A 22,919-nucleotide genomic window follows, 5' to 3' on the forward strand; every position below is an offset into this window, starting at 1 on the left:
TAGAATTCTTGGATTATAGATTTGTGCATCTTTCCTTTGGTCTACTTTTCTGCCAACTCTTGGTTTTTGTTGCTAATCTGATAGGTGTATTATGGTATCTTTTTACTTTAATTTGCATTTTCTCAATCAATGTGGCTGAACATCAAGTTATGTTTGCTGACTTTTTGTCTCTTTTCTTCTGTTTATTCTAATTTTTTTTTTTTTAGACAGAGTCATGCTCTGTCGCCCGGGCTGGAATGCAGTGACCGGATCTCAGCTCACTGCAAGCTCCGCCTCCCAGGTTTACGCCATTCTCCTGTCTCAGCCTCCTGAGTAGCCGGGACTACAGGCGCCAGCCACCTCGCCCGGTTAGTTTTTTGTATTTTTTAGTAGAGACGGGGTTTCACGGTATTAGCCAAGACGGTCTCCATCTCCTGACCTCGTGATCCGCCCATCTCGGCCTCCCAAAGTGCTGGGATTACAGGCTTGAGCCACCGCGCCCGGCCTATTCTCATTTTTTAACCTAAGGAGTGTTCTGTTTTGTTTCCTAATTGATTTTTAGGAGTTCTGTATATATTCTGGGTATCTTTTCTTTCAATGATGTGTTACAGATGTCATTTTCCCTCCACTCTCTTAGGGTTGGAAATTCTTTACTGAGATACAGTTAAATTTACCAAATTTTTTTCCATATGGTTTGTGCTTTTTGTGTCTTGTTTAAGAAATCACTATCTTGGGGTCACAAAATATTCTTTTTATATTTTCTCCTGGAGATTTAAAAGTGTTTGCCTACACCATGTAGTCCATCATCCTTTCTCTCCTTCCCTTCTTGCATCTGCAGTGTTACTTCTGTCCACATTCGTATGGGTCTGTTGCCTGGCTCCCTATTTTGTTTCATTGGTTTTACCTATCCGTGTGACAATATCACATACTTGTAATTACAGATCTTTGTAAGAATTTAAATTTGGCTTAAAATCTTATCTTTATAAGATGTTTATATTTCAGAACTTTAACTTCAAAAGTTTCCTTCCTTTTGTTCACAAAAAGGGTCTTGGTTATTTTTGGCCCTTTATGCCCACATTTCAGCTTACCAGGTATTAAGAAAATCCTTATTGGGATTTTAATTCGAATTGCTAGGATCTGTAAATAACTTTGGAGGAAATTGTCATCTTTACAATATTGAATCATTCTCTTTCTTGAATCTTTCTCTGTTCTTGAAACACAGAGAATGGGAAATTGTGTGTTTTGTGTACAAAAAAAGCAACAAGATATATATGAACCTCCTTACAACCAGTGAATGAAAAGCTGATCCAGAATGCTAGGTTACATTTTTCAGCTTGGAATCACTGTCTCATACAATACTGTGTAAAAGCTTTTCTTTATTTTCTTTCCACACTAGAGATTCACATCACAATTTAGTGTTCGCATTTCCTCTTGAGACTCTTACTGAATTAATATGTCTCTGGCTAGACATTACAGATTTTTGTAGGAATAAAATGATCTGAATCAGGATATCATTGGGAAATGAGTTCAGCAAATGCCAGATTACAATGAATTTGATTAAATCCAATATACTCAGGGGGGATTTCATTCGTTTCTTATCTAGCTTCTTATCTAGCTTTTTTTTTTTTTCCCCAGTACTTTGGTTCTCTAATAGAGTGAACTATTGAAGCATTTACAAAAGGAGAAATCCTCCAGGCTACCAGACACTGAAACTCTCCTCTGTTCTCTAGTGGATGTCACTCTAGATTGACACAATAGCCATTTTGATTCTGTACTTTAAATACCAGGTTGTCTAAGTGTTCCCAAATCCTTTGTGCTCATTCTTAGCCATTCCCAATCACCAAGACCTATTTAAAAGTTTGCACTAACAGGGAAGCTAAGAGACACTCCCTTTTCATTCTTCAACTCTTTTGAAAAGCATGTAATATTCATGCTTGAATGTATCATGCTTTTTCTAAGCAACAGTATTTAATCTATTTGCCAAAGGATGGCATTTATCTGTTGCTTTTTTGATTTGTGGTTTCTCCATCCTTCTAGTTTTCCATAACCCCAATTATTTTTTCTTGAACATAAGCTGAAATTCTTCCCCTGAAGATGTTTGATACATACAAACATACAGTCCCTAATCACACTGGATATCCTTACTGATTTATAAAATTTTCCCTCTACTCAGTTTAGCAACAAAATACTCTTAAGGTTTTAAAAAATGCCATCATATGAATTGATGTGGATCTTTAGGAGTTAGAGAGATTTATTCACTTTCAATCACTTGAATTAGTGTCATTGTTTTGTGCTTCAATGACCCTATTAATTTCAGTGCCATTTTCTTCTTTCGTGCTTAGTAGCTGCTTTGTGGTGGCAAATGCTCATTCAAATGTAATATATTTGAGGGCAACATATGAATCTTCATGTGTGGCTTTATATTTCATTCAATAATAGATGCCCTTTTTTTCCCTGTGTATGATGTGTTATTTCTTTTGATGCATTCAAGCTTTTCTCTTTATCTTTTTGACTTTCAATAGTTTTATTATAATGTAGACTTCTTTGTGTTTATTTTAGTTGCTGTATATTTAGCATTTTGTACTGGTAAATGTTTTTCATCAAATTTGGGGAAATTTTGGCCACTCTTCAAAAATTTTTTCTGTCCTTTTTTTCTTCTACTTCTGTTATTTACATGCATGTTGGATTGTCTGACATGTACCTAATCTCTGTGTGTCTAGTCACTTTGTAAAGATACTTTTTCTCTTTGTTGTTTACTTTTAATAATTTCTATTGCTCTATCTTCAAGTTCCCTACTTTTTCTTCCATAATTGCTTTTTGGCTGTTAAATTCACTCAGTGAATTTTTTATTTCTAAAATTATAATTTTCAATTTTCAGAATTTGTTTCGTTTTAAAAATCTTTTTTTTCCTTTTCTTTGCTGAGATTTTCTATTTGTCTCCTGATTTTCATTCATTGAAAACATGTTTTACTTCATTGAGGATAGTTATAATAGCCACGTTAAAATCCTTATCTGTCAGTTTCAACATCTGATTCATCTCAGGGTCGATCTCTAGAGTATGCAATCCATTTCCTTGAATTTCATACGTCAGACAGTTTTGGATAGTATTTTGGACTTTATAAGTGTTAAGTAGAGAGTCTGGATTCTATTATTCTTCTCTGATGGGTGTTATTTCCTTTGTATTAGTAGGTAATTTTCCTGGCTAGATTTTAACTGAAAACTCTCTCCCTTTTGGAGATAGCTCTGGTCTCAGCTCAGATCTTTTGTTTTTAACTGAGCTGCTGTGATTCTGTTTTGGCTGGTTCAGGATCTCTGAGAGATGTGGGTTGAAGGTTTGGGGATCCACTCTCTGACTCCTTCCTTGGGATTTCTTAATCTCTTCAGAATTCAAAATTTTCTTCTTCACTTTTCTGCTTCCCCAGATAAGAATAGCTGATAAGCTTTATACATGCACACCTGGTACTGCTGAGCCTGACTTCTGGACTGCACTTTGCCACAAGCTAAATGCCAAAGAGAGGGGAATTTTCTTGCGGAGTTCCTGATCTTCAAGTAAGCTTGCCCTTCCTACCAGTCTGCTGTTCACATTCCAGTATATTCAGCTTTTTGTATTGTGTTGAAGTGGAGTTCCTCATCTTCAAGCAAGCTTGCCCTTCTTACCAGTCTACTGTTCACATTGCAGTATATTCAGCTTTTTGCATTGTGTCCAAGTTGTTTTCTGCTGGGGGATGGTCCAGTAGGGTTTTAGTCTATCATGGTTGAAAACAGAAGTTATCCTGCCTGAGACTTTGGATTTTGAGTAACCCTTGTCCTGTTCAATGCGATAGCCTCCTAACCAGTCCGTTTGTGTCCTTGCTCCCTTCTGTCTATCCTCAACATATCAGTCTGAGTGATCCTATGAAAATATAACAGGAGCGTCCAATAGCTTCCCATTTCACTCACAGTAAATTAAAAAACACTTAAAATGTGCTACTCTGCTTGTCTGAAACTCCTCATCCTTGGCTTCCAGATCACATGCTTATGCTAGTTTGTATCCTACCTTTCTGAACACTCATTCAGCAACTCGTGTTTCCTCTCATCCTGAAACGTGGGTCCACCCTGAAACTATGGTTCTACTTTAAAGTTCTATGTCAGGGCACTGAGTTAGGCTTTTCCCCTCCCCAGCAATCAGAAACCAGGACCCCACTGCTGAAGGCAAAGAGGACGTATGTATCCCCCAACTTTCTCAGAGAGTTATCGGCAGCCCTGACTTAAAGAGGATTAAGAGCTTCTGGGCGCAGACTACTCTTTAATATTTTTCACGCTAAAATTTGTTCAGATTTGAATAAACGCAGAGCGAAACTAGAGAGCGTTCGCGCAGGTTCTACCTACCTTGGTCAGAAGGAGGGGCTTATGCAACTTTCCTCCCAGTTTCTGAGCACTCTCGTGCGGCCACTGCGAGCCTCGGGGAAGCGGAACTCACAGGCGCGCGCGCCGCAGCTCCTGGCCGGGCGCGGTTAGTGGTGCACCACTGGAGCGCCGCACCGGCAGGCATGGAGGAGCGCGGCGATTCCGAGCCGATCCCTGGCTGCAGCGGCCTGGGTCCGGGCGGCGTTCGCGGCTTTGGCGACGGCGGCGGAGCTCCCTTGTGGGCCCCGAGGACGCCTGGATGGGCACCCACCCTAAGGTCAGGAGGCGCGAGAGGAGCAGGGCGCCGTCCAGGCCCCTAACCCAGGCAGAACTCCCAGGCAGCTGTCTTTCTTTCTCCCTTAGCAGGAGAGCTGAGGACGCGCGACCCCTTACCGAGGGGGACCGGTGTGCACAACTGCTAGCCTCAGGCAGCATCGGTTTTGTTTGTTTAAACAAGTTACACTATTGCCCCGACACTTACCCAACCCCCCAGCCAAAGCCATTCTGGAACTGAGATAACTCCGCCCCTCTCAAGCCAGGAGACCCTAATAAGCGCTCCACAGGTTTTGCTATTTAGGTAAATCCCCTTTGGGGGATAAATTTATTTAATCCTCACGGTAACCATGCAAGACAATTTGTGGGCGATGGGTAAGGTCTGCGGGTCCATAATAAAGATTTAGGCACAGTCACGTTTACACTTAGCCTTGGGCCCAGAGTGCATCTTTGTTTTGCAAAGGTGCAGATTCCTAGTATTTCAGATTTCTTCGAAGGTTTGAATAGGTTCTTGCTCAAAGCACAGCCACTCACATTTTGCGTGTATTTTTCTACATTAGCAGCAAGCGAGATAAAGATAGTCCCCTGCTTGCTTCTGCTTGAGACATTACTGCCTTGTACCAGTAAGGTTCCAAGCAGTGAATAGACAGTGAGTGGAGATGTGGGTTTTGTAAGAATCTCAAAAACTGGTCTGTACGGTACTTTAACAGAATTGCACTCTTCTGCTAGAGAGCAATGATTCGTAATCATCTAAAAGCAGCCAAGAAAAAATTTGAAGGTATAGGTTTGAAGAGTTAACCTTTTTCAGCTTTTCTTGCATAATTTTATCTTCCTACTCTGTCCCCTTCATCCTCCCAAAAGGTGAGAAAAAGAAAAAATAGCATGGAAATATTATTTAGTGCCGTTTTAGGGAAACAATAGCATGGAGAGGCAGCATATTGGTTAGGAGCATGAACTCAAAATCAGACTCAGTTTAAATCCTGATTCTGTCACTTATCAACCTTGTAATTTGAGACAAATTGCTTGATCTCATTATGCCTTAGTTTCCTCACCTGAAAAATGGGGATATTAATAGTCTATACTTACTTATAGGGTTGTTACAGGATTAAATTAATTAATATTTGTAAGCCATTCAACATACAGAGAGCCCTATATAAGTACTTAATAAATGAAACACCAGAAACAACTTTTTAAAACCTTATCTAGATTTGGTGTTGTTATTCAGTTTATATACTTGTAGTTTGTTTTCTTTTTCAAGTTAATGGCTGTATACACCTTGACCATCAAATCTCCCCTTTCGATTTCTCTTCTTGAAGGATCAAATTAATTTTAGAAGAAAAGAAAAGAAGTAATAAAAAAATAGGGGTGTTTGTTTTCCAATTTCACCTTTCTGTTAATTTGAAAATTATGTAGGTTCTTCCAGTGAAATGGTATCAGACTTATTATCCTCAAACACACTTTTATTTTATTATTCTCCTGCTTAGAAATCCTCAGTGTTTCCATACTGATAAAATCACACGTATAGCTTGACCACCAAGGCCTTGTAACCTGGCTCAAAAATTGTTTTGGGTGTTATTTTCAAAACATGTTTGAAGTAGACAACTAATAACTCTTATCCTCCTGTAACTGTATCCTCCAGTTACAGTGAAGCTGATGGGAGAATGTGACTTTAGACCTGTCCCCATGCAGGTCTACTAATAATTCAACTCAGCATTAGCCCTGCATATCCACCTAGTCACTGGCATAGCTGTGCAGCCTCAGAATTCTCCTGCAGGTGTAGGCCCCTGGAAAGTCTTCCCCTTATACTGACCAGTAGTCTGAAAGAAGCAGCTTTCTCTAGTTCCTTGTCAATCCCTTTTAAAAAATCTAATGATGAAATAATTCCCTACTCTTAAAGTGAGAAAGAGTGGGTAGAGAGGTTAGGACTGATACTCTAGCAGATTATCTCCATATGCAAATAAGAGGCTAGGGAAATACACGGTACCCACCAACATGTTCCAACACAAATTTTATTAAAAAGGTTTCTCTATTGCTGGAAGATAGGTTTCTTTACAGCCCCTTGAATGTATGTGGCTTAATCCCACCTTTGTGTGATTACCTGCCCTATTACTCTACTTCTCCATTTACTTAAATCATAATGTTCTTCAGTGCTCAACTTGTATCCCATCCCACCTCTGCTATAAAGCTTTCACCAGTCCCTCTGAGTAGAGCTCTTCTGACCTGCTGTCATGTTTTTTATTCCATTTACATGGTTTTTAATCACTTACAGTCATATATTGTTATTTGCCTAACAATTTTAAGTGTGCATGTATTTAACAGTCACAAGTTCTTTAGAGACAGCGATCTCTAAGACCTTATTTGCATTTTAACTTCCACTATACCTAGAAGAATTTTATAGATTATATATACGTAATGACTACTTGTTGATTGAAAGAAAATATTAAATAATTTTTCCTTCTCAATTTGACAATTATGTTTTAATTTTCAGTATTTAGAAATGATGGAATTAGATATAGGAGATGCCACTCAAGTTTATATAGCATTCTTGGTTTACCTGGACCTCATGGAAAGTAAGTTGTTTGTTTATATTGTTTTGTTATTGGGACTGTGGTGGGGTACGTTATTGGGGGGTTGGATTGGGATATAGCATTCTTAACATTATAATAAGCAATCTTTTATGCATTTGCTGTTAATTTTGCAATTTATTTATTTACATTGGGAATCATTGAGTAACAAACTATTAGAAAAGCAAAGATAGGAGGTAGTGTTATGAGTGATATTTGCTCAGCTGAGTATTAGGTAGAAGTTTGGAGTTTTTATCTTTTGTATTTAATACACATTATTGTCCATTCAATGATGTTCTTTCAGGCAAAAGCTGGCATGAAGTAAACTGTGTAGGATTACCAGAACTCCAGCTCATCTGCCTTGTTGGTACTGAGATAGAAGGGGAGAGGTTACAGACTGTGGTGCCTACCCCCATCACTGCTTCCCTCAGCCATAACAGGTGAGAAGGTGATTTTGGTCTAAGTTCCTTTCCCGAGTAAAGCAGTAGGAAACATTAAATGTGGTGATATAATATTTTTAAAGAAATTTAGGATGCCAGTTTCATAGCTTTACTCTTGGCTATTTGAGGAGTAAGTTAAATATGAGTGTTGTATTCAGCCATTCTTGCATTGCTATAAAGAAATACCTGAGACTGAGTAATTTCTTTAAAAAAAAAAAAGAGGTTTAATTGGCTCATAGTTCTGCAGGCTTTACAGTAAGCATGGTGCTGGCATCTACTCGGCTTCTAGGGAGGCCTCAGGAAGCTTATAATCATGGAGGAAGTTCGTCATATGGCAAAAGCAGGAGTGAGAGAGAGTGTTGAGGGGGAGGTTCCACACACTTTTAAATGACCGGATCTCACGAGAACTCATTGTCCTGAAGACAGCACCTAGCCACGAGGGATTTACCCCTATAACCCAAACATCTCCCACCAGGCCCCACCTCCAACACTGGGGATTACAGTTCAATATGGGATTTGGGCAGCAACAAATATACAAAGTATATCAAGCTTTTAACAAGTATTTATTTAGCACTTACTCTATGGTCAGTACTTTTCAGAGACAATATGTATGGTAGAAATATTTATATTCTTGGTAAGGAAGTAAGACCATTACATTTGAAATAACAGATATTATAAGATGTACCATGTCATACAAGTCATACTTGATATAGGAGTTGGTGAAGAGCATGATTAACATGCAAGTTGAAATCAAAGTTTCATGTAGCTTGTGGGACCTTTTTGTTAAAAACTTAGGTACACAGCATTGGATTAAACATGTCTTTGTTTCATGACATACTCTCATTATTAGTTCATGCTTGGTTTTTATTTATTCACTTAGTTGTTTTTCATAATGTAATAAGTATCTCTGTAACCATCACCCAGAGCAAAACTAGATTTTGGACAATAACAAACATCTAATCTTATAAGTCCCTTCCTTAACGTGCTTTCACTGACCTGAGGTAACTGTCATTCTGAATTCCATGTTCATTGGGAAGTTTTAAATTTTAGATGTTTTTAACTTTAATTAAAAAACCTTATCTTTTAAGGCTGACCTTATACACTTAATATTTTGCTAAAATTCATTCATTCTTGTGCACTTTTTTGGCTGCCACATAATATTCCATTGTGTGATTATACCCCCATTTTCATATCCACTCCCTCGATGATGGAGTGTTGCTAATGTTTAACTTTAGGAGATAATTTCAAACTATTTTCAAAGTGGTTGCCTCAATTTACTTTTCACCTGCAATGTAAATAAGATCCTTTGGAGCTGTATTGTCTCTCACATTTAGTATTGTCAGACGTTTAAATTTTTGCCAACGGAATGGATTATTCTCATTGTGGTCTTAATTTACATTTCTTTTATCACTCATAATACCAAATATTTCTTTATATATGTATTATTTATAAGAAATATCTGTTCATATCTTTTGCCTATTGGGATGTTTTTAGTTTTCTCATTGACTTGTATGAATTCTTTATATATTCTTGACACTAATAGTTTTTTATTGTGTTTTCCAGTTTTTAAATCTTTTACTATCTTAAGATGTCATTCAATGAATAACAGTTCTTAATTTGAATATAATCATATTTATCCATCTTTTATAATCAACGTCTTTGTGTCTAGTTTAAGAAATATTTTCTATCTAACGGTCTAAAAAATATTCACCTATATTTTCACTAAGAGTTCTGTTATTCTTGTTGTTTTTAATGGTGTGAGAGGAGGTTAAGGATACCATTGTCATGTGGATAACCACTTTTTCTACCCCTATTTACTGAATAGGCCCTTCTTTCCTCACTATCTGACATATCACTTCTGCCGTTTTCCAAAGTTCCAAACATGCATTAATTTGTTTCTGGGTTCTCTATTATATTCCATTAGTCAGTTTATCTGTCCTTTTGCCAATACCACATCGCTTAATCGCTCGCTTTGTAAGAAGTCTTGGTATCTGGTTAGCAAACCTCCCTTATGCATTTCTTCTTTAGAAGCTGTGGCAGGCAGCTTCTAAGATGGCTTCTTATAATTCTGGTATTCACTCCCTTGTATAACTCTCTTCCACTGAGTGAGATCTGGACTCAGTGACTTGCTTCTAATGAATAAAATTTGGCAAAAATGATGGGATGTCACTTCTAAGATTAGGTTACAAAAGACTGTGGCTTCTATCTTGGGCACTCTCTCTTGCTTGCTGTAAAGGAAGCCAGCTGCCATGTGAGCTGTCCTACAGAAAGTCTGAAAATAGAAAAAAGATGGCAATTATTGATGGAGCAAGATTCTTGAGATGAGGAAGGATGGATTCAAGAGAATGATGGAAGAGAGTAACATTGAGCATGTAAAGGGGAGCTGTAAACCTCTGAGACTGGGGTATGGGAAGAATGAACAAATGAAAACACAGCTCTATTTGGGTGGCATATAAGTAGGGAAAAGAGCAGAGCCTTTTAAATTCCAGCGTGAATACCGTTGATGAATACTTATATTTTTTCTAGCTGACTATAACTGAATATATAGCAGTCTAATAGAAAAAAACCCTAGACTATAAAGTCTTAAGACCTGGTTTCTAGCCTTGAGACTAACACTTAACATTTTGTTTGATGCTTAGCAACACACCTAATTTCTCTGGGTTTCAGTTTCCTTGTCTTTTTTTTTTGTCGTTGAAGGATTTAGATTACCAGTACATGCAAGATCCCTTCTAAATTAAAGCTACTGTAACTGGTTATTTTCATTGTGCATATTTCATAAAGCCATATTAAACTAAATTTGCAGATTTCTATGAAGTATTTTTTGGATTTATGATTCATAATGAGAATTGTTTTTTAATATATCAGTCTATTCATATGCTTCTTTGAGAAGCTCCTTACTGTGGAGTTTTTTCTGTGTTTGAGAATTACAAATAGTTGTTAGCATTGACATCAGATTTAATCACTAGTACTTTCCGGTTTTTACTAGCATGTTTTTCAAGCCATCCTATATCCAAGAGTCTTAATTCATTCCTGAGAACTCATTATTTCTGTCTTTTAATTACTGTAACAAATATTGTCCTAGCTAGTATTAATGTTATATTATTTGTTTGGACAAGGAGTACTATTTGAAATTAACATGCATTTATCCCTAAAAAATAAAATTAATGAAAGCAATAACCTATTTTAATCAAAATCATTTCATAAGTCTAGAAGTACAAATTTGTTTCTATTGTTAATTTCTAGTATTTTCCAAGTGGTAATTAATGCTTTTCTAGCTTGAATGGCTAAATCTTGTTTTCTTCTTCAAGTAGAATTAGTTGGAGTGATAATTTGGTAAGCTATTTTGATGCTCTTGCATTTAATAACTGAGAGAGCTTAAATCTTTATGTCTTGTTTTTATATAAATATTCTTAACTATATTATACAGTAGAATACTAATATAGAAAATAGCACAAATGAGGCCTGATACATACTAGATTTATATGTCTTTTAGTGCATAACATTTTCTCAACTCAAACTATGCAAATAACATTTTAACAAATGGAAATATGTGTGTATATATGTGTGTGTGATTTCATTACTCAGTCTTTAACAGGGCAATCTTTTAGGTAGTAGGCATACTTTTATCTATTTTTACTTTTAGTGTATTTTATGATATAAAATGTTATATGTCTAACAGTAATGCTGCAATTCCAGCCTTTCATAGTTAATGTGGGAATTTTTCTGTGTTAGTAACACAGAGAAGAAAATGATTGATGTTGAGTCTCTGATAACCTTGTATAGCAAAGAAATTCACTGGGACATGTCCTAAAAGTATTTGGTGGGAGGATGTGAGGGTAACTCATCATGAAAGAAAAATACTTTTATTTAAGAAGGAAAACAGCTTTTACTTATTCAGTGATAAAACATCTACATAAATTAATGATTCTGTTTTCACTTTTAAATATTATTTGTCAGATAATATTGCTTGGGTTTTTTGGTCTTAACAAGTATTTATTGAGTGACTCTTACGTGTCAGGCAATGATCTAGGTGCTGGGGATACCATGATGAACAAATACTTTCATGACATCCTCATGAAAGTAGTATTCTAGCACTGAATATTAGCTTAGAAAATACATTTTTTTTTGTTTGTTTGTTAATTGTTGGATGGAATCTAAAAAAAACAGAATTACCCTTTCAGATATTTAATTGAATGTGTGATTTGGGACTGCCTTCACTTATTTTGTAGCTAGATAATTGAATAACAAGGATAATGGAGTACTGATAAGTACTTTAACAGGGATATGTACAAAGTTATGTCAAAACTCAGGAAGGACAAGAAAAGTCTCTTTAGCAGGTAAGAGACCATGGTTTAGTAGGACAACTGTAAGTAATTAAGCATGACTGCCTACCTAGCATGGTGTCTGGTCAGAGTAGGTGTATAGTCATATTCCTTAAGGCAGTAAGTGAATAAATGGATGAATAAAATTTCAGAAAAAAGAGGGAAAGGATGGAAAATTAGATGGGAAAGTTTGTTTAGATTATGAAGGCCATCATTGTTTTTACTTTTTTGCTATTACTAATGGTATTCTAATGAATAGCCTTGTGAGTACCTCCTTGTACTCATGTATGAAAGTTTCCCTAAGAATAGCTGGGACATTTATACTTCTTTCTTTCCTTTTCTTTTTTTTTTTTTGAGACGGATTCTAGCTCTGTTGCTCAGGCTGGAGTGCAGTGGCGCGATCTCAGCACACTGCAATCTCCGCCTCCCAGGTTCAAGTGATTCTCCTGCTTCAGCCTCCTGAGTAGCTAGGATTACAGGCATGCACTACCACACCCAACTAATTTTTTGTATTTTAGTAGAGACAGGGTTTTACCATGTTGGCTAGGCTGGTCTTGAACTCCTGACCTCAAGTTGTCCACCCGCCTTGGCCTCTCAAAATGCTGTGATTACAGGTGTGAGCCACTGGGCCTGGCTTATCCCTTCATCTTTACTGGTTATTGCTAAATTGTTACCAAAAGGATTATTACTAGTTTATACTTGCACTTGCAGTATGTAAGTTTTCACAGACTGGGAGAAGATTTATAGCATGTGCATAACTGACAGATTAATTTAGAATTTGCTTCTGTGACTTCAGAAAAAAAATCCCAATGGGAAACATGGGCAAAGAATATGAATAGGCAACTCACAGAAGAGGAACTCAAATGCTCAAGTATGTTTGTCAATCAAGGAATTACAAATATAAAATGTGTTTGTCTGTGATTTGTCTTAACTTTGAAGAAGACTTTCGGACAGTTTGTTTTTATTGTTTGACAAAAATAAGGTACTGTTTAATGGGGAAATTTTGAATAGAACTACAGCTAGCACTTAGAGAGTCTGAACAATTTAGAAAAAGGAGCTCCCTCTCGACATACAAAGAAAAATGTCTCTTCACTAAGGTTCAAGGCTTGGTGAACAGCAAAGGCCAGCTTTTAGATCCACTTGTGCCAGGCACCCTTGTGCAAAGCACAATCTGCTTATCTGTACATGATGCCCTGCCCCTGAAGCATATCTATGGAGTCTTAGGTTTCCATAAAGAACACTGTGAAAATTACTGCTAAATGGGTGGTGTCATTGAAGGGCTTTAAGCAAGGAAGTGAGGCTGTTGTTTATTCTATGTGGTTTTAAGAATACTTTGCATTTGCAGAGAATGTTACAGAATTTCAAAGTATTTCAAAATATTTTTACAAGTAGACATTCATTAAATCAGCAACAAAATCCCTAGTGGTATACAGGGTGTTTGTTTTATCCTAACTTTACATACAAAAAGCTGAGGTTAAAAGTATATTTTATTTGTACCCCACTTTTCCAAAAGATAATAAAAGATTAAGTGAGCTGTACCAGGGTCTCAACCTCACAGCTATTAGAGTTTCTCTTGCTTTATTGGTTTTTAAAAATATTTTATTATAAATGAAACTAGTTATGGAAAACCACACAATACAAATGTATAGATTAATGAGTTATAAGGCAAACATCTATAAGTCTTGTAATTATAACTAAGTCAAGAAATAGAACTTTTCTAGGCACCTCACAAACTTTTCAATGTGCCCCATCCCAATCATAATCTTTCTTCCCCCCAAAAGTAGCCATTATTCTTTCTTATATAATAATAATGGGCTTTGGCCCATGTATTGTTCCCAGGACCTCTTAGCGCTAACTTTGTCTTTTGACTCTCACTCAAGAAAAAATGTTGGAATATCACTGGTGAGACTGATAATATTATCAGGAATATTAGTTTTATATTTAAAAGTACCCTGCCAACTTTAGTACTCTATTGTTAGAAACAAATTACTTGCCACATACTGTACAACCAACCTCAGCACACCAGTTGTAAATCACCATTTTAGACTCTGCTTCTTAGCTGCTTGAATATAGTGCCTTAAAAAATGCTTTGTATTCCTCAAAAAACCTTAAATAACATTTTTATTAGTAGGAGAGTTGGGTGGCATACATAGCTGTAGAGCCAGAGGAGTTGGCAGTTTCCTGGAGCTACAATTTCTTATTATTTACAAAGAGCATAGCACATAAGGCCTGATAACTGTCTCTTTTATTGTAGGAGACAAATTTTAAAATCTGTTGTTTGTAAAGCTGGACCAAAGTCTGTCATTTACATAGTTAACTACAACTTAGTTATAAAATATTTCCCTAGTAATGGCAAATAGTCCCACTGTTTCAGTCATCACTTGACTGTTATGTGGCAGAGTGGCATGTATATTTATATGGTTTATTATTTATTTTATGGTGTATATGTATTTTCTGCCTCCTTAAAAGGTAATTGTTCTAGGTAGTGTTTAATGTTATATCTGTGTGCTTTTCTAAGAATGCCTGAACAGTTTTTAGTGTCGGCTTCCCACTTACTTTCCCAGGCTTTAGACCTGGTGATTTTGTATACATACTTTCTGGCAAGAGAGTAGACAGATTCCTTTACAGGGTGAATGTGTATTTGAATCACTATGAGTGAATGCATTACTATGAGCATAAGTACGGTTTGTGATTCATGTTTTCTGTAAAGCAGTTATATATGATATGTGATCACAGTTGAAACACTTTGTCATGTTTTTCAAATTTCAGAAGGTCTTGTGTGTAACAGTCCTTATGAAAATATTGATTTAATGTTATTTCCTGATCTGTAATGGGAGAATACAATTGATAAAGTGCCCATTTCTGATTATCTAGTGGGAAGATTTTGCTGATGGAGTACGAAGTAATTAATTGCTAGTGTTTCTTGTTTCTCTCATCTAAAAATACTTCCTAAAGCTAATGTAAAATAATTTTTAGTTTGCATTATAATGCCATATTAAATTGTATATTTGCATGGCATCCATATGGAGAGTACTCTAGATTGTTTCTATGCTATATTGAATCTAAGGAATACATGAAGCAACTTTGGTAAATGACTGTCGTACAGTTTCCTCAGACACAGCAATGGTATAAAATCATATTCGTAGATACACAGAGATGAAAGAGATCTGATGGATTTAAAGATGAGACAACAAGAGGAATACTAACTAAAACTAGTGACCTATCTTTTTCAGTGCTAAGATTGCAAATGAAGTCAAATTTATGTTCAGATAGCCTGATGAGCTTCACTTTGGACCACCTTGGGTCCGTTGGTATTTATTGAGTGCCCTAAATGGTAGAAGTATACTATTCCGAAGTTAGGATAATAGTATTACACTTTTCTGTAATTGTAGTAGTACTACAGGTAGTTGCAAATGGGAAAATATCTTAAGTGACTTATACAGGGACTCAAATGATAAGGGAACAAAATGATTTTCTAGTCTTTAACTACTGGTAGGGTTTTTTTTTTCCCCCTCATAAGCTCTGTGTCACCTCCCAATTCCAATGTAAATTTTGTTTCTTCAGTAAGATACAAGAGGTGGGAAAACCTTAGTTGCCATATTTTAAGCTCATCTGTGGTTATATATAAGTTTTAAAAAAAGCTGAGCGAAGTGAAATGTCTTATACAATTATAAAATCCAGGCACAGTTAGGATACAGCTTTCTAAAACTTAATCTCCTTTTTTTTTCCCCAAAGGATTGTAGTTCCTTCTTTAGTAATATGTGAATCATTCATCCTTTCAAACCGGACGAAATTATAAATGGTTCTTTCTTCTCAGTGTCAGAGAAGAATAGTGGATGGGAGAATGGAGCCTCTCCCATCACCATTTTGTTCCCCTAGGACCCCAAATAGTGGCATTTCTTTTGTTTTTATTGTTTCATGGCATTTGGTAACCTTTCTAAATTGAATACACTCAGCCATCTTATCTAAGACAAAAATATTTCAAAAGTTCTTCTTGGCATCCGCATATTACTTGAGAAGTTTAGAAAAAGATGTAAACATTCAATTACCAAATTGCTTCTCTGCAAGCTCAGCTACCATGAAGCTAAAAGTCTAAGAGCTTTTAAAAGTTGGTTTGAATAAAATTATTTTGGCAAGATTATTGTACAATTAAAGGAATTTATGCCTTAAGAGAAGTGAAAATAATTCTGTGCACATTAGAAATGAGTGTCAGAGCCAAAGTTAGGATTCCTAGCCTGAGGTGCTTTGCTTAATCTGATGCTTAGCTTATTAATGCATATCACATCCTATTTCCCTCAATGTTGTTTTCAAAAGAATGTACTCTCTTTTTCTCATACATTGAATCTAATGAATTTTAGTTATTTTTTCTTTGTCAGAATTAATTTTTCCCAATATAGCTTTTAAAGACTGTCAATAGTAATTCTTCTTTTTTTAAAGGACATGATTAAAGAATATTTTATTAGCTGTTTGTATTATCACAGCAGTAACCCAGATAATATAAATGGACAAATTATTTATTTTTAAATCCATTGCCTTTGTGTTTTCATGAGGAGAAGAAAAAAATTAATATTTTAATACACTGAGATGTGTAGGGAAAATTAAAAGTTTATTTACTGGTCTTACCCTTCACTAAAATGTTATAAATGTATTTAATTATACTTTTTATTTAAATATAATGAATATAAACTTAATTATATACTATCTAGAGACAAAATTTGGTTTTAGGATAGCATAAAAAGGTAAATTGCAAATTATTCCAGTATTTTCTAAGTTGCTTATTTATTTATTGGCTGCCTGGGCTCAAGGGGTACAAAATATCATAGACTTTGCCTACAAGATGCTCACAGTCTAGAGCTGAGGTGGACAGACATTTACATCCAGTGTGATAAATGTAATGACAGATACATACAGGGTACTGACGAAGACCACAGAGGGAGGAGACCTAACTTCGACTAGTGGGATAAAGAGATGAGAGAGTCTGGAAAAACTTACTGGAGGACAAGATGTTTGAAATATGCAGGAACAAGGAACAAGGATGGGAATGGATGCCCTGGTTAAAGTAATAATATGAGCAAGATATTGAGGCCTGAGAGGGCCTGAAATTTGCCAGTAGTTCATTATGACTGGGTATGTAGTAATGGCAGAGAGAGTACCTGCCTGCAGTTGGTGAGAAGCCCTAGATTGGTGTGGGGTGGGTGGAGAAGGAGGAGTGAGTATGTGTGATACAACAGAGATGGGAATGGAGAGAAAAGGAGTGGAGGAAAGGAGAGACAGACATAGAAAAAATATGAAAAAACAAACAAACAACTCTCCTCCTGGGAAGTAACAGTTCAGGAAAAGCAACCTCTTAAGGATTAAGGAAGTCAAAGGTAAGAGAAAGTTAAATCAAGAGTTTGCCACCACAAAATCTTTAGGAAATCCTGAAACAAAGGTGAGAAGATTGAGTCAGGATATTAGGAATTGTAATGCTTGTTTCTGTTTTCTGTAATGGATACCAATTACAATGTGCAAATGTGTGAGGATATAGATGTTTAGCTATTAATGCAAGAACCTAATTGGCGGATTTGAGGAGGTTAAGTGACTAGGGCTCAGTCATCTGAGCTTTTCTCTTTATTATACTCACTCCCTAAGCAGCATCATCTGGTTCCAAGGTTTTAAATATCATCGACATACTGATGACTCCCAAATTTTTATCTCCATCTCACCCTCTTCCATGAACTTCAGACTCATATATGTAACTGCCTACTTGACATCTCTACTGCGATCTAAAAAGGCATCTCAAATTAGCATGTCCAAAAAGAAATCTTGATTTGCTCCTATACTTTCTCCTTCTGTAGTTTTCTTTATGTCAATAAATGGCAACTGTATTCATTCTGAAGCTCAGGCCAAAAACCTTAGAGTCATTTTAAAATGTATGCACACACACACACATACACGCACACTTTATGTTTTAGATCAATTTTAGATTTACAGAAAAAATTGAGCAGATAGTACAGAGATTTCCCATCTAAGTCCCAGTCGAGCAGTGTTTCCCCTGTTATTAACATCCTTGTGTTAGTATGGTATATTTGTTACAATTAACCAATATTCATACATTATTATTATTATTATTAACTGAAATTTGTCATTTACATTAGGGTTTTTTTTATTGCACAATTCTGTGGTTTTTGACAAATGCATAATGTCATGTATTCATCGTCACATACAGAATAGTTTCAGTGCCATAAACATTCCCTATGCTTCATTTATTCATCCCTCTCTTTACCCCCAAGCCCACCCCTGGCTGCCACTGAACTTTTCACTTTCTGTGTTGTTTTGTCTTTTGCAGAATGGCATATAGCTGGAATAATACAGTATGTAGCCTTTCAGATTGGCTTTCACTCAGCAATATGTATCCTTGCTAGCGTGGCATTTTGGGTTTTAGCTATCCTAGTGGGCACACAGTGGCATCTCATTGCTAGTTTTTTAACTTCTTGCAATTTCCTAATGACATATGATGTTGAACATCTTTTCATATGCTCATTTGCCACATATGAGGTGTCTGTTCAGATTTTTTGCCCATTTTTAAGTTCGGTTTTCTTTTTGTTAACTTTCAAGAGTTCTGTGTATATTTTGAATGCAAGTCCTTTATCAGATATGTGTTTTACAAATATTTTCTCCCAATCCATGGCTTATATTTTCATTCTCTTAACATTGTGTTTTGCAGAACAGAAGTTTTAAATTTTAATAGAATCTGATAGAATTTTTTTTTTCCTGGATCATGCTTTTGGTATTTTATCTAAAAACTCATCACCAAATCCAAGGCATCCTATTTTGTCTTATAGAAGTTTTATAGTTTTGCATTTTACATTAAGGTCTATGATCCATTTTGAGTTAATTTTTATGAAGGATATAAGGTCAGTGTTTAGACTGATTTTTTCCAGGTGAACATCCAGTTACTTTAGCACCATTTGTTGAAAAGATGTTTCTTTCTTCATCAAATTGCTTTTGTTTTTTTTTTTTTTCAAAGATCAATTGACTATGTGGGTAAATTCTGAGCTCTCTATTCTATTCCATTGACCTATCTATTCCTTAACCAATACCACATGATCTTGACTACTATAGCTTTACGATAGGTCTTTTTTTTTTTTTCTTTGTGTGTTTTTTTTGAGACGGGGTCTCACTCTTGTGCCCAAGTTGGAGTGGAAAGGCACGATCTCGGCTCACTGCAACCTCTGCCTCCTGGGTTCAAGCAATTCTCATGCCTTAGCCTCTCGAGTAGCTGGGACTATAGGTGTGTGCCACCATGTCTGGCTAATTTTTGTATTTTTAGTAGAGGCAGGGTTTCACCATGTTGGCTAGGCTGGTCTCAAACTCCTAACCTCAAGTGATCCACCTGCCTTAGCCTCTTAAAGTGCTGGGGTTACAGGTGTGAGCCACTGTGCCCGGTTTGTAATAGGTCTTAAAGTCAGATAAAATCAGTCCTCTCACTTTGTTCTTTAACATTTTGTTGGATATTCTGAGTCTTTGGCCTTTCTGTATCAATTTTAGAATCAGCCTGTTAATATCTACAAAACAACGTGCTGGGATTTTGAATGGGTTTGCACTTACTGCGGATCACATTGAGAAGAATTGGTATCCAGGAATATGGACTATCTCTCGATTTATTTAGATCTCCTATGATTTCTTTCATCAGAGTTTTACAGTTTTCTCACATAGATCCTATAAATATTTTAGATTTATACTTAAATGTTTATCTTTTATGAAGCTAATGTAAATGGTGTTTTGTTTTTAATTTCAAATTCCAGTTGTTTATTGCTGATATATAGGAATACAGTGGACTTTTGTATATTATCCTTGTATCCTGTAACCTTGCTATAATCTCTTAGTTTTTATTCTTCCATTTTCTCATACCCCCAAATTAATTTATCAGTAAACCCTGTCAGTTCCTTAAAAATACATCCAGAATCTGTCCATTTCTTACCACTTCTCTACAACTGTTACCACTCTCGCTTAAGCTGCTATTATCTCACCTCCTGGACGTACTAAGTGGTCCTCCTTTAAAACACTTGCTATATTAATGCTAGTCAACCTATTGCGTATTTGGTTTTCTTTGATTATCTACTGTCTGTTTTCCTCCACTGGAAAGTAAGTTCCCTGAAAGTGAGAACTTTGTTTTGTTTATTGGTATATCCCTAGGGTCTAACCTGGTACCTGGTACATGGTGGTAAGTATTTGTTGAAAGATTGGGTAAAGCTATCTTAGGCTAACTGTGTTCCTGCAGCAGAGACTTGCTAAATAATACTTTAACGATCATAAGAATATACTATAAGCAACCTTTTAAGAGTTTCCAAAAAATTAGAATATCTGCAAAATCTGCCAGGCACAGTGGCTTACGCCTGTAATCCCAGCACTTTGGGAGGCTGAGGTGGCAGATCGCCTGAGGTCAGGAGTTCGATACCTCGCCAACATGGCAAAACCCCGTCTCTACTAAAAATACAAAAAATTAGCTGGTGTGGTGGTATGTGCCTGTAGTCCCAGCTACTTGGGAGGCATAGTGAAGCAAAGGAATCGCTTGAACCCAGGAGGTGGAAGTTGCAGTGAGCCAAGATCACACCACTGTGCTCCCAGCCTGGGTGACAGAGCAAGACTCTCTCAAAAAAAAAAAAAAAAAATATATATATATACACACACACACACACACACACACACACACACACATATGTATCTGCAAAATCCATCCACTTGCAGGATTTATCACCATTTTCCACGCTTTACATTGTAACCTGCTAATGTTATGAATAACCTCTTTATTTTTTAGTTGAATTTCTTTTCATTTATATTCTCTCTGCCCTTTCACCCCTCGTTTTCCCTAGTGCCTTGGGAAAAGGACTTACATTAATTCTGGAGTAAAGGGTTACTAGAACTAGTTCTTTCTTTAGAATGTCTCTGCAGATATTCTTAGATATGAGATTTAATCCTCAAATGCTACATACTTTATTGAAGGACCGTCCATTATTATTTCCCTGTAATGGAAAAATATTGCCACTTTCTGAAAGCATAATCCTTATTACAAATTCATTATAATGACCACTATTTTATTTGAGTCCCGAAGTCTTATAACTGCAAAATGACTTCTGTCATTTGGCCTCTCTGCATATTAGGATGTGTGTCCTCACCTTACCTCTGTTAGAAATCTGCTGCTGGTGAAACCCTCAATTCTGGCAGCTTCTTTTAACTGATACAGCATTTTTTTTTTCTCTTACCCTTAAAAAAAAGCTTGCAGTTTATTACAGAATGACTTCCCACTGGGGTGGATAGCTTGATTGTTCAGTAAACCCCCTTGGAATTTTAGCTGCCTTGATTTTTTACTAGGAAGGCATTGGCATGAATTTCAAGGAGGAGGTCTGTTATCCCTGAAACTTTTCTTTGGAACTGAGCCTGTGGATGAATAACGCTCCTTTGGTGCCTCTGGCACCAACTTGATTTTGCATTATGTTTCAGAGTTGCATTATGGTATGTCATTCCATTATATCATCATGAGGCAAATCAAGGAGTTATTCTCTTTTACTAATAAGGCTATAGCGTATGTTATTTGGCCACATTGAAAAGGAAAGAAGGAGATACTTTCTATGGGTTGAAATTAATACTACTTTTAACCCATGATACATTCATTTCAATAACATTTGAAGTTAAAAGTAATGTGGTCTTCAACTTCTTGTCCTCTTTGTAAATCTCTGGAGATTACTTAGTCTCTGTTTTAGAATCATTACAGAAAAATCAATGCTAAGACTTATGGAAAGCATTTACATAGCTTGGACTGAAGGTATTAGCCAAATAGTGTTAACTGTGTATTTGCTTCAGGCTTGTTTTCAAGTTAGATAGATGAAGCTCTGGAATCACTTTTTTCCTGTACACAGAGCTCCTCTGTGAACAGTTATGAGAAAGAAAAACCTGTTGTGAGCATCAAATTTTGTTACTGTTAATAAAATAGCTATAATTTTTGATATGTATTTTCTTTAGGTGGGGTTTTCCCTTTAGATATAACTGAGTTTAAAACTTGAAACTGTTATTATTAATACATAGGTTATATTTTTCATATGTTGATTTCTATCCAGTATGAACTATAAAGAATTTTGTCGTTTATTATTGTAGATTTGCGTGATGAAACATACAATATTTCTAATGTTGTCACAATATTTTCCAAAGAACTGAGCTATTAAAATTTATACATATAAGGAAATAATTCTGTCATTTCTAAAGTAAGATTTCAAGCCATAAGCTTGTTAGAAATTAAGTGAGATTATAGTCTGGTGATACTTAAATGTTCTTGGGATCTTTACAATCATATGTGGTTTTTTAAGAACTTCAGAATCTTTTGTTACTGTTATTATTAACAGATTGAGAAAGTATAACCTGTTGACTAAAAGGCAAAGTAAACATTTGTAGAATTTTATGCAGTATCCTATAATGGAAGCAAACAAGAAAGGTCTTGTTCTTGTTTGTTGAGGAAAAGATGATGGCTTTGCTTTAAACATACTTGAAAAAGCGACTGGAAGAGATCCTGAACAAGAAACTATGTGAGACTTCTGGAGTGTACTTTGAGTAACAGAGGCAGATAAACTATTTTTTTCTGTTACTACCGAGAAGATTCACTAGTAATTCACAATCCCTGCCCCCCGCCAACCAAGTACCATAAACAAGGCCTCAGAAATGGGAACTTCCATTTCATTTTGACAGTGATTTCTCTCAACTCTGAAAACAAAACCCCTTTTACAACTCTGAGTTAGTTTTCAAATGTTAGGGTTTCCTGCGTGGGTATTTGGGGTAAGTATGAAAATGTTTTGCCGCTTAAATCAAAGAACTCCGGAAACAAATATAAATTGAGAATGGAAAAAAAGTAGTGAATAAGATGGAAATTTCTATTCTAAATTTCAATATATGGGCTAGAATTCCCATATAGTTTTCTTAGAAAC

General features: G+C 36.0%; 1 protein-coding gene across 1 annotated transcript in view; it reads left to right on the top strand.

Moving 5' to 3' along the window:
* Window positions 1–4,439: 4,439 nt before the first annotated feature.
* Window positions 4,440–22,919, top strand: part of TSEN15 (tRNA splicing endonuclease subunit 15) — a 23,626-nt gene continuing 5,146 nt past the window's right edge. Inside the window, 4 exon segments of the mRNA XM_017848117.1 lie at window positions 4,440–4,605; window positions 4,608–4,642; window positions 7,127–7,208; window positions 7,507–7,642. Coding sequence (XP_017703606.1) covers window positions 4,509–4,605; window positions 4,608–4,642; window positions 7,127–7,208; window positions 7,507–7,642 — 350 coding nt within the window. The 5' untranslated portion in view covers window positions 4,440–4,508.

The sequence above is a fragment of the Rhinopithecus bieti genome, unplaced genomic scaffold (genome assembly GCF_001698545.2).
Source record: "Rhinopithecus bieti isolate Rb0 unplaced genomic scaffold, ASM169854v2 scaffold_27006, whole genome shotgun sequence".
NCBI classification, from domain to species: Eukaryota; Metazoa; Chordata; class Mammalia; order Primates; family Cercopithecidae; genus Rhinopithecus; species Rhinopithecus bieti.